Raw genomic sequence first — 12,956 nt, forward strand, 5'->3', positions numbered from 1 at the left:
AGTAGCCCTGCAACCTCCCCAAATGCCACTCCCATCCTCTTCCTCTGCCTAATCTGTTGCTCTGCTTTCCACTCCGTGCCCTATTGTCCTACTTGATCTGTGGCATGCCAGGCACAGAGGCTGCCCGAGCCACTTCTGGCAGGTATCTGCCCATTAGTCACCTCAGTAGGTTGTCACTGATGAAAACTTATGCCAAATTATACTAAAGAATTTGAGCCTCTGTCTGGTGTAGGCAGGACAGGTGTATTGCCCTGCCTACAACAAAAAAAGTCTGTAGGGTGAGCATGAGGAAGATGCCACCTAGAAAGATCCTGCCCAGTATCTTCTGGGCACCGATGGAGCCTGTAAGAGACAAGAGTGGGTGTCAGTGGTAGATAATTCAGAAGGAGAAGGTTGTGGTGGTTGTTTTGCCCCTGCCCCTGCTGTGTTTTGCCCAGGCTCAGCCCATACCGCTGGGCTTTCCATGGAGCTGAGCGTCCTCTGAATCCCTCACAGTGCTCAGTGCCCATCCGTGACAGGGCATGACCTAAGGGCGGCTGTGAACTCCCCTAGCACCCAGCTACCATGCCAAATGGATCTCAGCCACCACGTCTTTGATGTTAATTATTGGTAAAGGGAGGCTGCCTTTTTACCCCCTTTGGCATGGTGTCCTGCCTTCGATAACACTCTGCACTATAGCCTCTGGGGCTACACGTGGGTCCTACAGTCACCCGTGCCCTCATGGGTCCACTGGCTCGTCTTTCTCCAGCCTGCCATCTCTGTGGAGATCCTCTAGCCCAGGTTGCCAGGCTAAAACCCCTGACAATGCCAACCTTAGCTCCTACCCAACAGGCTTCAATGTGTGTGTGTGTTTGTCCCTGTCTAGGGTCCGGTACAATGGGGGAAAGAAGGGGGTCTCTCCCTCATGGGGGTTGCTGGCTGCTCTCATGACACCAGCAGTGACTTCTGGTGGAGGGTTTCTTACTAAGCAACATCTTATTGGCAATTAAGCTTTGCTGCTAAATTGCTTCCCCCTAATTACCATATTGTCTCACATAAAACAACCACCCTCAATATCATCACATTTTTTAATTGCAAAAGGAAGAAAAAGAGACTTTTTCTAATGTTAGGGCTGCATACAGCAGGGACAGAGCCAGTGTTAGGGTGACAGTATTTGGATCTGGGTTTGCAGCTGAATACAAGGCATGACCTGTGGCCTAGCAGAGCTCCGAACCACAAGGCAGAATGATATCTTAAAAATATATTGTGACATACTTAGGCAGCCAGATTTTGCTTCTGAGTGCTTCTGCTAAGCCAGACATTTGCTTACTTATGCTAAGGAACCATTTGAACTGTGTCCACCAATTTCAGAGGGAAAAGCAGCAACTGAATGTGTGTGAGTCTGTGTGCTGCGAGCCAGCTACAGCGAGGAACGAGATAAGATAGCAGAGCCCAAAAAGGTGGAAGCTGGCACAACGTGAGTCAGGAAAACAGACTGAAATGTGGAAAATAGCACGTAATTGGAACCAGCATCCAGGATGAACATATGCAAAAAGGTGAATGGTGATTGGTGAAGAAGCCTCCAGATACTTCCAGGTTTTGGTCAAGAAAAGGAGTCAAGGTCTTAGACACGGGCACGTAGCCAAACGACATGTGAGGTGAGTGTCAGGTGCTCTACACTTATATTGGACTGGGAAGGGAAGCAGCAAGGTAGCGCAATGTTTTCTCCAACCCCAGCGGTGACGTTCCTCTGGGCTGCGGTGAGCCCTGCAAAGGAAATGGGGTCTGTAAAGAAATCCCTGCAGCACCTCCGGTCTCTGCTCTCCCAGACAGCAGGCATCTGTGAACAGCAGGCATCGTGTACAGGTGCCCTTAAGGGCCTGAGGGAGCAGCTCGGGGCAGGGTGGAGGAACAGGGTGCCTGGGTGGAGAGGGGGGAGGGTGAAGGCTGCTGAGCTGTGCAGATACTGGAAACGGCCTGGGGAAATCCTGGCTGAGAGCACTTGAGCGCCCACAGATTGACGGATTTGATTCCCCAGAAAAAGCTCAGGGTTTGTTTTTTTTTTAATTACAGAACCTGTATAAAAAGAAAATAATCAGGTAGAAGAAAACAACATTGACTCCAAGATGAACATGGGCCGGCAGTGTGGGGACGCGGTCAGGAAGGCCAACCGCACCTTGTCGTGCATCCACAGATGCATCTCGAGCAGGTCCAGGGAGGCGATCCTCCCCCTCTATGCGGCACTGGTCAGGCCGCAACTGGAGTACTGCGTCCAGTTCTGGGCGCCACACTTCAGGAGGGATGTGGACAACATGGAGAGGGTCCAGAGGAGGCCACTCGCATGGTCAGGGGGCAGCAGGGCAGGTCCTACGAGGAGAGGCAATGGGACCTGAACCTGTTCATCCTCCACAAGAGAAGGCTGAGGGGGGATCCATTGGCCTGTTACAAACTAGTCAGGGGAGGACCAGCAGCATTGGGGGAGTCCCTGTTCCCCCGAGCACCGCCAGGAGTGACCAGGAATAACGGTCACAAGCTGGCAGAGGGGAGGTTCAGACTAGACATCAAGAGGCGCCACTTCGGTCAGGGAGGCTAGGAGCTGGAACCAACTTCCAAGGGAAGTGGTGCAGGCTCCTGCCCTGGGGGGCTTTAGGAGGAGGCTGGGTGAACACCTGGCCCGGGTCGTTTGACCCCAGTGCCCTTTCCTGGCGGGGGGTTGGACTTGATGATCTGCTCAGGTCCCCTCTGACCCAACCAACTATGAAACTATACCCCCAGACTCAAGGCCGAGTGGGGGGCCAGGAGGGGCAGTAGCAGGGGCAGATGATGCCTCAGGCCCTCACGCCGCCCCCTTCTGCGTTGGCAGGGATGGCATCACCAATGGCAACACGGTCAGCGGCATCCCACTCGGTGTCATTGGGGCCCCAGTCAAGCACATGACCTACGAGCTGGGGCAGCTGTGGCTCATCACGGCTGCCAACAGAGTCCTCAAGTGCCAGATCTGAGCCCCGTCCCCCTCCCCTGGCCTCTCTTCCCCACTCCTTCCCCCCAGGGATGGCAGTGCCCCTGGAGGGGGCAGTTGAGGCCGCTTCCACCGCCAGCTTTGTACCTGAGCTTAATAAAGGCTCCAACTTCACATCCCATGTCTGGTGTTTGGTGCCCCCTAGTGGCCCCAGTCAGCCACTGCAGTCCCAGATGGGCAAGCGCTTGTCTAGCACCCCCTAGCGGTCTTTGTTGGCCATTGCACCGCAGCCCTTGCTGCCCCCCGGGTCACAGCAACACCAGAGGGGGGATGCAGTGGCCCCTGGTGTCCTCCAGGCTGTGCTCATGGGAAGGAGGTGGGCACCGAATTCTACCAGTCGCAGGATGAAAGGGAACAACAGCTCTGGGGGCTTTATTTTTGCCTCAGTTCCCCTGTTTCAACACCCTCAGTCCACCCAGAGTGATGGGGGTAGAAACAACCGCATTTGTTTCTGTCGGTGTTCATGGAGTCAGAGGATCATGGAGAAGTGGGGCCAGAAGGGACCTCCAGAAATCACAGAGTTCATGCCATAGATTTTGCCCCCGGGCAGACCAGCAGGGTCCCCTTGGGACTCCAGGGGATGCTTGGTTGCAAGGGAGGGTGGGGGACATGCAGCTCATGGCATGGGCCTGATCCCAGCTGGGCCCCCTTCCCTTTTCCTACTGGAAAGCACGGACACCTGGGTTTCCCCAGCCTCTGCAGGGAGTGGCCTGACCCTAGGACCCTGGGTTCTTTGGTCCTTGCAGTGGGAGGGGCAGGGAGCTGGGGCCGCTGGGCTCTCTGGGGAGAACGTCTGTATTCAGGCAGGAGGCTCGGGGGTGGCGGGGAGGGGTTGGGAGCCTGGACGGGACACCTGGGTTCCCCCCGGGCCTAATGGGGTGCAGAGGGTTACAGCAGGGAGGTCACTGCCAGGACACCTGGATTCCTTTCCTAGAGATCCAGCCCCCCCCCGTCAACTGTTCCCCTTCCCCAGTGGGGAGATTCAACCCCCCCACCCCCACCCCAGGCTCCAGCTGGGATCCAGGCCCCTTTTTCCCTGAGAGACAATGGGCTAAGGGGAGCCCAGCACCCCACAGCTCCATGTGCACTGGGAACATGTTGGGGAGGGGAGGCAGTAGCCTCATTTCATATTATCTTCATGGCGGGCTTTTTGGGGTGAAATCTCCTGAATCCCCTGCTTCCAGATGCAGAGTCCTCCACCCAGCACAGTGCCCCCACAAGGCCACGGCAGCCCCAGGCCACAATCGCAACATGTCTGGTGCCCCCTAGTGGCCCCCATTGGCCACTGCAGCCACAACTGGGCAGATACAGCCCTGGCCCTGCTGGGTGGTCCCTGTTGGCTACTGCAAGGAATGCCCTAGATCCCCTGCTCCCTGCAGCTGAACCCCCCATTGAGTCCAAACGGGATACCACAGGTCTGCCTGGGGACCAGGGAGCAGTCCCAGCCCCCCAACCCATGCCCACCCGCTTTGAATGCCTGCTGCAGCTGGCTTAGCACCTCCACCTCTTTCCCTTGCCACAGCAAAATGTCAGCACCTGCTCCACTGTGCCCAGACCCTTCCCTCTGGCAGGGGTGCCAGGGGCTGGGCAGCAAATGAAGAGCTGAGCCTGGGGGCGTGAGGAGAGCCCAGGTGTCCAGGCTCCAAAGCCTCTGTCTCCGAACCCCCCACCGCACCTTTCTCCCTTCTCAGAGTAGGGGAGAGCCCAGGCATCCGGGCCCACTGCATCCCCTGCTCCAGACCTTGAGACCCCGCTTCCCTCCCAGAGCATGGGGAGAATCACTGAAAAGCAAGGAACCGAAGTGCTCCCACCCAGGGGATCTGCCCAGCGCCTGATTCGGCCCCCTGATCCCAGCTGGGCTGTGCAGGGAGAGCGGGGGGCTCCCCTTAACCCTCCCACTGCCTTGCTCTCACCTCCAGGGGCAAAGGGGCCTGAGACCCCTGACTCAGGTGGTGGCAGCGGGGCAAGGACAGCGGTGGATTCTGCCCAGCCAGAAATCTCAGAGGCCGGGAGAGGAACCCAGGAGTCCTGGCACCGGCTCCCTTGTTCCCCCCACAGGAATCTGGAAGGAGGACCCAGGCGCCCGGGCTCCACGCCCCACTAGTCAACCAGCCCCCCACTCTCCTCTCAGAGCTGCAGGGAACCCGTGATGGCGGGGGTGGCCCAGAGGACAGGCAGCATTGGGGGCACCTGACAGTACTCTGCCCCTCACTGAAGTCCCCATGTGTCCTCTCACCCCCTCCTGGGGCACAGGGGTCACTTCACACTCACCCAGTTACCCACCCAACATGGCGTCCCCTCAGGCATTTTAGTTCCTGAGGTAATGAGACACCCGCAGAGCATGTGTGTGCGCACACACGCACACACCCTCACAGACAACCCAGGCATCCGGGTCACACACATGCTCACATGGGCATGCACACACACGCACACGCATACACACGCACACACACATATACACACACGCACACACAACCCAGAAATCCAAGTTATACACAAACACACATGCTCACAGAACCCAAGCATCCGGGTATCACACACACACACTCACACACACACACACATCCCAGGCATCCCGGTCACACATAAACATACACACACGCACACACACTCACGCAATCATGCCTCCACCCCTGGCATCCTGAGACCCAGAGACTCCCCCACCTCACAGCTCCCCCAGGACTCCCCACCTTGCTCCCAATATAATTCCCCGGTGGACCCTGAATGACAGACACCCCCATGCACACCCCTCCCCCATCCACACCCCGCCATCCACCCATGGCAGAATCCTGCCCATTTCTGGGGCTCAGACGGACCCCCCCTCTGCCCCCTTTCTCCCACAACAAATCTGCCTCCTCCCTCCCATATCACTCCCAACTTTCTATTCCATTCACCCCACACCATCAGGGCATAGCGAGGGGGAGACACCGGCAGGTACAGAGGGAAAAAAGCGGGAGGAAAGAAGAAACCGAGGCAGGCAGGTGGCTCATTTCTCTGCGATGGCTTCTGCACTCTTTGTGCCACAGAGTTTATGACATAAGGGCAGTGACAACCGCTCTCCCCAGTAGCTCTGCTGTAGCTGGATGCACCCATTGCTCAGATGCAGGGTAGGTCCCAGGTGCGATATGTCCATGTCAGAACTGGGAAAACAGTGATTTTAGCTGTGTGAGAGATTACACGTCACAGAAATGTCACAATAGAAATAATCTTGCAGGAACAATTGGAGACGCTAACAATAAAACATGGCGGAGGTGGTCTAATTTCCCTCGGTAAATTGAAATCTACCGCAATGAAAAGGCGTCAATGTGTATTTTCACACGTGACTGGTCTAGGGAAATGGCGATTTTTGGCACTGCATAACGTGCACAAGCGCCCATCCTTCGCAATGCATGGATCACAAATTCAAGGCTGGGATCGCAGTTGCCTCCAGTTATCTCAGCTATGATCTCCCAGCCCCACTTGCCAGAGCCGGCTGGTGCCCTTGAGTCCTCACTTATATTCCCGCCATGCATACTAAATTGCAAAACAATTTCTGCCACATAATTAGGAGGGTTGAAAGTTGCCTGGCAGAGCTACCCTCCCCAAAGCTAGCTCACACTCGCAAAACATTGGATGCCTTTCAGCTCTCGCTGCCTTGAGGACGCATAACCCTGAATCATTCCCTTCTGCAGAATTCTCCTCCCGCTGGGCAACGAGGGCATGCAAAAGTCACATCATTATCAAAGACATCATTTGACTGGTGCCATTTTTAAAATATTTTCATGACTTTTCAGAGGGGGAGCCTACCCCTGAAGCATTCATCTGGGCACTTGTACAGATCCCATGTGGCGGCCTCCAGCATGTGCCATTGACTCTTGTAATAGGAGTGTCTTGTGTTTTTTTAAGTAAAAGCCCAGCTCATTCTTTACTGTGTCTTGAGCCTCTGTCTGGTGTAGGTAGGACAGGTGTATTGCCCTGCCTACAACAAAAAAGTCTGTAGGGTGAGCATGAGGAAGACGCCACTTAGAAAGATCCCACCTGGTCTGTGCTGGGCACCGATGGAGCCTGTAAAAGACAAGAGTGGGTGTCAGTGGTAGACGATTCAGAAAGGGAAGGTTGTGGTGGTTGTTTTGCCCCAACCCCTGCCCCTGCCCCTGCCCCTGCCCCTGCCCCCGGTGTGTTTTGCCCAGGCTCAGCCCATAGCGCTGGGCTTTCCATGCAGCTGAGTGTCCTCTGAATCCCTCACAGTGCTCAGTGCCCACCTTACACCCAGCCTGCCATCTCTGTGGAGATCCTCTAGCCCAGGTTGCCAGGCTAAAACGCCTGACAATGCCAACCTTAGCTCCTACCCAACAGGCTTCAATGTGTGTGTGTGTTTGTCCCTGTCTAGGGTCCGGTACAATGGGGGAAAGAAGGGGGTCTCTCCCTCATGGGGGTTGCTGGCTGCTCTCATGAAACCAGCAGTGACTTCTGGTGGAGGGTTTCTTACTAAGCAACATCTTAATGGCAACTAAGCTTTGCTGCTAAATTGCTTCCCCCTAATTACCATATTGTCTCACATAAAACAACCACCCCCAATATCATCACATTTTCTAAATGTAAAAGGAAGAAAAAGAGACTTTTTCTAACGTTAGGTCTGCACAGAGCAGGGACAGAGCCAGTGTTAGGGTGACAGTATTTGGATCTGGGTTTGCAGCTGAATACAAGGCATGACCTGTGGCCTAGCAGAGCTCCGAACCACAAGGCAGAATGATATCTTAAAAATATATTGTGACATACTTAGGCAGCCAGATTTTGCTTCTGAGTGCTTCTGCTAAGTCAGTCATTTGCTTACTTATGCTAAGGAACCATTTGAACTGTGTCCACCAATTTCAGAGGGAAAAGCAGCAACTGAATGTGTGTGAGTCTGTGTGCTGCGAGCCAGCTACAGCGAGGAACGAGATAAGATAGCGGAGCCCAAAAAGGTGGAAGATGGCACAACGTGAGTCAGAAAAACAGACTGAAATGTGGAAAATAGCACGTAATTGGAACCAGCATCCAGGATGAACATATGCAAAAAGGTGAATGGTGATTGGTGAAGAAGTCTCCAGTTGCTTCCAGGTTTTGGTCAAGAAAAGGAGTCAAGGTTTTAGACACGGGCACGTAGCAAAACAACATGTAAATGCCTGATATGCGTAGGCAATTCCATGCTAAGAAAGCAAACATGAAACAGAGGCAGAGCTTGAGACAGGAGAAATAGGTGGAAGAGAAGGTAGACCGAAAGTAGAGTGAATGCTGATACGTAGAAACCAAAGTGTATAAATATGGGGAAAAGCTATTGTTCGTTGCTGCCCCTCCATCCTGGCCCTTTCCCCTCCCTGCTCTTCCAGCCCTGACACCTGGAATTCAGGGCTACCTGTGCCCCCAAGTCCTCACCTGATGCGGGTATTTGTGCATCTTTTGCATTCGCAGACACACTTAACTGAACGATCTCCAACGTCCTGCCCAGCTCCGTGCTTACGTGGCACCGATAGACACCCCTGTCCTCCTCGAGGATGCCCCGCAGCATCAGAGCTCCATCTCCCCGGGCCAGCGCCACTGGGTCCAGCCGCGTCCGACCTCGATATGCCCGGTTCTGAACATCCAGCTGGTCCTTCCCGTAATAGAAGCTGTGAACCACCCAGTCACTTCCCTGTGCCCACTCCTTCTGCCAGGTGAGTGTCAGGTGCTCTACACTTATATTGGGCTGGGAAGGGAAGCAGCAAGGTAGCGCAATGTTTTCTCCAACCCCAGCGGTGACGTTCCTCTGGGCTGCGGTGAGCCCTGCAAAAGAAATGGGGTCTGTAAAGAAATCCCTGCAGCACCTCCGGTCTCTGCTCTCCCAGACAGCAGGCATCTGTGTACAGCAGGCATCGTGTACAGGTGCCCTTAAGGGCCTGAGGGAGCAGCTCGGGGCAGGGTGGAGGAACAGGGTGCCTGGGGGGAGAGGGGGGAGGGTGAAGGCTGCTGAGCTGTGCAGATACTGGAAACGGCCTGGGGAAATCCAGGCTGAGAGCACTCGAGCGCCCACAGATTGACGGATTTGATTCCCCAGAAAAAGCTCAGGGTTTGTTTTTTTTTAATTACTGAACCTGTATAAAATAAGAAAATAATCAGGTACAAGTAAACAACACCCCCCTCAAAATCCCCTTGCCACATCCCCACGTCCAAAAGCAAGCCTCCCCACCTCACCCCAGAGAGATCCTCCTCTGCCCACCCAACCCTGCTTCTCAGCCCCTCCCTACAAGACAACAACCACACGCTCTTGCATGTGACATGCACTCCCCCTGCCCCAGAATAAAACGCTAGTGGCACTGGAATCGTTGTGCGCTAACATATTACGTGCAAGTAACACTCACCCCAGAGCAGTGCACACACGGTCAGCTGGAAGCAGTGCGGGGCTGGAGGCCACATCACGGTGCTGCAGAGCAGGGAGAGAAGAAGAAATAATCGGGGCCATGGAGTGGGTTTGGGGCTGATCTCAAAGGGCAACCTCTCTAAGCAGCAGGGTGGGACCTCACAAGTTCCCTTCTAGTCCACTCCTCCGCTCAAGGCAGGATCAGATCAGGCCTGACTAAACCACCCCGCTCTTGAAGATCTCCACGGATAAAGATCCACCCCCAACCTCTAGCCAAATCCCACCCTCAGGAGGAAGGTCCACCTCATCTCCAGCCTTCGGCTTCCCCTGCTGCTGATTGAGGCCATTGCTCTTCATCCTGCCACAGAAAATCCCCCATCTCCATCATCTTTAGAACAGGGATTTACTGTTGCCAGCAACTCTGTTGTGGGTGAGGGTTTGAAGTAGTGGTGATCTCGAGAGAGCCCATAGGCTGCCTGGAAACACAGGGCACATCTGCACCTGCCACTGACTGTACATTGACCTCATGACACTGCGCAATAGGGTCGTGAGAAACGGCACCATTCTGTTTCAACGTTTCGATGGAGCAATGTTTCGTTTCGAATTTCACTTTGATTTGAAACCACTGCTCTGTTTTGTTTCGTCAAAACACTTGCGCTGTTTCGACACTGTTTCAACATTTTGCCCATACGCTATAACGGGGAGCAAAATAACCCCAGAGAATATCGTTAGCTAGAAACAGCTGATAATGTGTACAAGCACACCCAGAGGTCACATCTAATCCGACCCTGTCTGGAGCAGGGTCAGCCCTACCCAGACTATCCCCATTCGCATCTGGCATCTAACCTCTTCGTCTGACTACCGCCGACCCTGACACAACACCGCACATCTCACCCGAACCTGCCGCAGGTCCTTCCGTCGCTGCACAGGTTGTTAATATACCCTCGAGAGATCCCAGGTAGAGGCTGTGCTCCCTGCTACGGAGGAAGGCAAAGCCACCTCTTAGGCCAGGCCAAAAGTCCTTCCTGACCTCCAGTGCAGTATCGTTCCTGAGTGAAAAGGCGAGACCCTTATAACCAGGACCCTCCAGGTCGGGGGCTGGGCTGGGCTGTAGCCTGGGCTGCAGCCAACACGCAACACTGATGGGGAAGGCGAAAGGCCCCAGCCCCTCAATACATGTGGGGCAGGGAATGCTTCCTTCCCAGCCCCACATGGCAACCAGCAAAGCCCAGGAGATACTCCACACCCTCCGCCCTGCTCTCCGCACCCCTCCCACCCTCTTCTCCTCGGGTGTGCGCACCTTGTTCCTCCCGCTCCCCAATGGCAGACCTTCGGCGCTGGAGTCAGTGCCCTTCTGCTTTACCACACGGGATAGAAACTCGACCTTAGCTTTCCCTATAGTCACAGGACATTATTGTTCCACATGATCAAACTCCTCTGACACAGCGGCGCTCAGTATCGCATGACTCCCAGCGTGGGCAGCACATCCGAATGAATTCCCCACTTTGAGTCCTCCAACCAGTTAGCAACAGATCAGGTGAGATTCCCAGCGTCGGCTTGTTTTGCTGGGAGAAGCCACGTTTTTAGTTCAGGTGCGTGCTTGGTATCCTTCACTGAGGGAAATCCTCCCGTCTGAGCAAAAATGACGCTTCCGGTTCCCATTCTTCCTTCAAAGCCTCCCCAGTCTCTGTGTGACTTCTGATTTCTGGGGAGAACCATGTAAGGGGGGAGTTTCTGTCCAGTTTCCCCTCCCGTGCAAAGCTCTTGCTGTCAGCAGCAGTGGTGGAAGTCCCTGAGTTAGAGAATGACCTCTACCACGGCTCATCGATGGAGGCGACTCAGGAGTCTAATCTTTGAGCCACAGATCTGCCTGCAGGAGACGCACGTCTGTCCATGGGAAGCGGGTAGAAAGGCGGTGGAGTTGATGCCTATCCGTCGGAAGACATCAGACATTTCGCTTTCGCTCCTTCCTGAACAGGAGAGCAGGCATGAAGGCAGATCCCCAGAACAGCAGGCAGAAGCATCAGCTAAGAAATCAGCCTTAGAAACCTTCGAAATTTCCCCTTGATCTACCAGGCAAGTCTGCGGCATGTGATATGCCAGAGGGAGGGCGGGGATTCGGTTTCCTGTTCTTTCCCTCACAGCTGCTTGGGCGGGGGGGGGTGTATTTCATTTTCTGGTTCCTCTTTACAACGCCACCTGTCACATCAGGCTGCCAAGAACCAGAAAAACACCGTATCACCCAAAACCAAAAGAAAAGCAGCCAGAAGTACGCATGCCCCGCTTCTGTTCCTGTAACATGCATCAAGTGTGTGGGGTTTTCAGGGATGTATTTGGTAGCCGTGTTGGTCTGAGACAAAAAGAAATGTAAAACTTTCGAACTCTTGGTTTAGGGATGATGCCTTTTATTAGACCAACTAAGAAATCACAAAAAAAAAAGTCTTTTACTTCTAGCTTTCGGGTACGTGTGCCCTTCCTCAGGCTTAGGGGAAACTAAAGACGGGTTCTTTTAAAGCCTTTCTCAGCAGCATTGGGTGCTGGCTGCAGCCCAGGTTAGGGGCCGTGACTGAGGGGTGCCAATGCTCCTGCTGAGGTCATAGGAACATAGAAAATGAGGGCTGGGAGGAACCTCAGGAGGTCCCATCTAGTCCACCCCCCTGCTCAAAGCTGGACCAGCCCCAAGTACATCAACCAAACCAAAGCTTTATCTAACTGGATCTTGAAAACCTTCAAGGATGGAGATCAATCCTGGAGGGTCCTGGCTAAAAGGTCTTGCCCCTCCACTCAGGCTCAGACCAATGCCACATTGGAGGCAAGGAAAGACTTTTACCCCAAATTGTTATGGACGGCGGGGTGGGGGCATTGCCTTCCTCTGTCACGGAGGCAATGCCTCTGCCTGGGATCGACTGAGTATATCTTAACAGCCTGTGTAACAGCCAGCATCCTGACTGCCAGGGTCCCCTGCTTTCCCTATGGCAGGTTTAGGTGTGATGTGTGGTGTGGCATGAGGGCTGATGATAGGTTGATGAAGAGCTTAGAGGGATGTGTCAAGGGACCTGATTTCCCTACGACCCTATGACCTCTGGATGAATCACCATGTCCTTTCCTCCCTGCCCTGGGCAGGGACTGAGGTGAACTAGGCCACCTCCAACACATTTGACCTCTTCTCTGGAGCTTCAAGTGAGGGGAATTTCTCCATCATAATATGCTCCAGGGTTTAACTACTCTTGCAGTGGTCAAGGGTGGGCATCAGGGGGTCACAGTGCTGCTGCAGCAGGGCTGAGGGCTGTGGCCAGGCCCCAGGGGGCACTGTGGGACTGGGTGGGGGGGGGGGGGCGTCCCAAAAGGGGAGCATTACAGCAGCATCTGCCCAGTTGGGGCTGCAGTGGGCAACAGGGGCCACTAGGGGGCATCAGACTCTAGAGTGCAATACTGCTGGGGGCTCTGCCTCCCACCCCCATGTTCCTATGCCCTGTGGGGGACACTAGCGGGTGCTGTACTGTGGGAGGCAGCTTGTGGGGCCTGGGGTCTTTGCCCCGATGCCTGAGGGCCAAGATCCCACCCTCAGGAGAAGAGACCGAGGACACATGCAGGGCACCATGC

At 54.6% G+C, this 12,956-nt stretch overlaps 1 protein-coding gene across 1 annotated transcript; it reads right to left on the bottom strand.

Annotated features, from left to right (window-relative positions):
- Nucleotides 1-5,996: 5,996 nt before the first annotated feature.
- Nucleotides 5,997-11,455, bottom strand: LOC149861665 (V-set domain-containing T-cell activation inhibitor 1-like). The gene is made up of 5 exons (XM_090052097.1): nucleotides 10,654-11,455; nucleotides 10,248-10,402; nucleotides 9,355-9,416; nucleotides 8,393-8,779; nucleotides 5,997-7,042 (listed from the first exon to the last, which is right to left on the bottom strand). Exons 3-5 carry the CDS (start codon nucleotides 9,407-9,409, stop codon nucleotides 6,957-6,959), a joined length of 528 nt encoding a protein of 175 aa, XP_089908223.1. The 5' UTR covers nucleotides 9,410-9,416; nucleotides 10,248-10,402; nucleotides 10,654-11,455; the 3' UTR covers nucleotides 5,997-6,956.
- Between the last annotated feature and the right edge of the window lie 1,501 nt (nucleotides 11,456-12,956).

This window comes from Crocodylus siamensis, chromosome 6 (assembly GCF_052110815.1).
Source record: "Crocodylus siamensis isolate JL-2025a chromosome 6, ASM5211081v1, whole genome shotgun sequence".
NCBI classification, from domain to species: domain Eukaryota; kingdom Metazoa; phylum Chordata; order Crocodylia; family Crocodylidae; genus Crocodylus; species Crocodylus siamensis.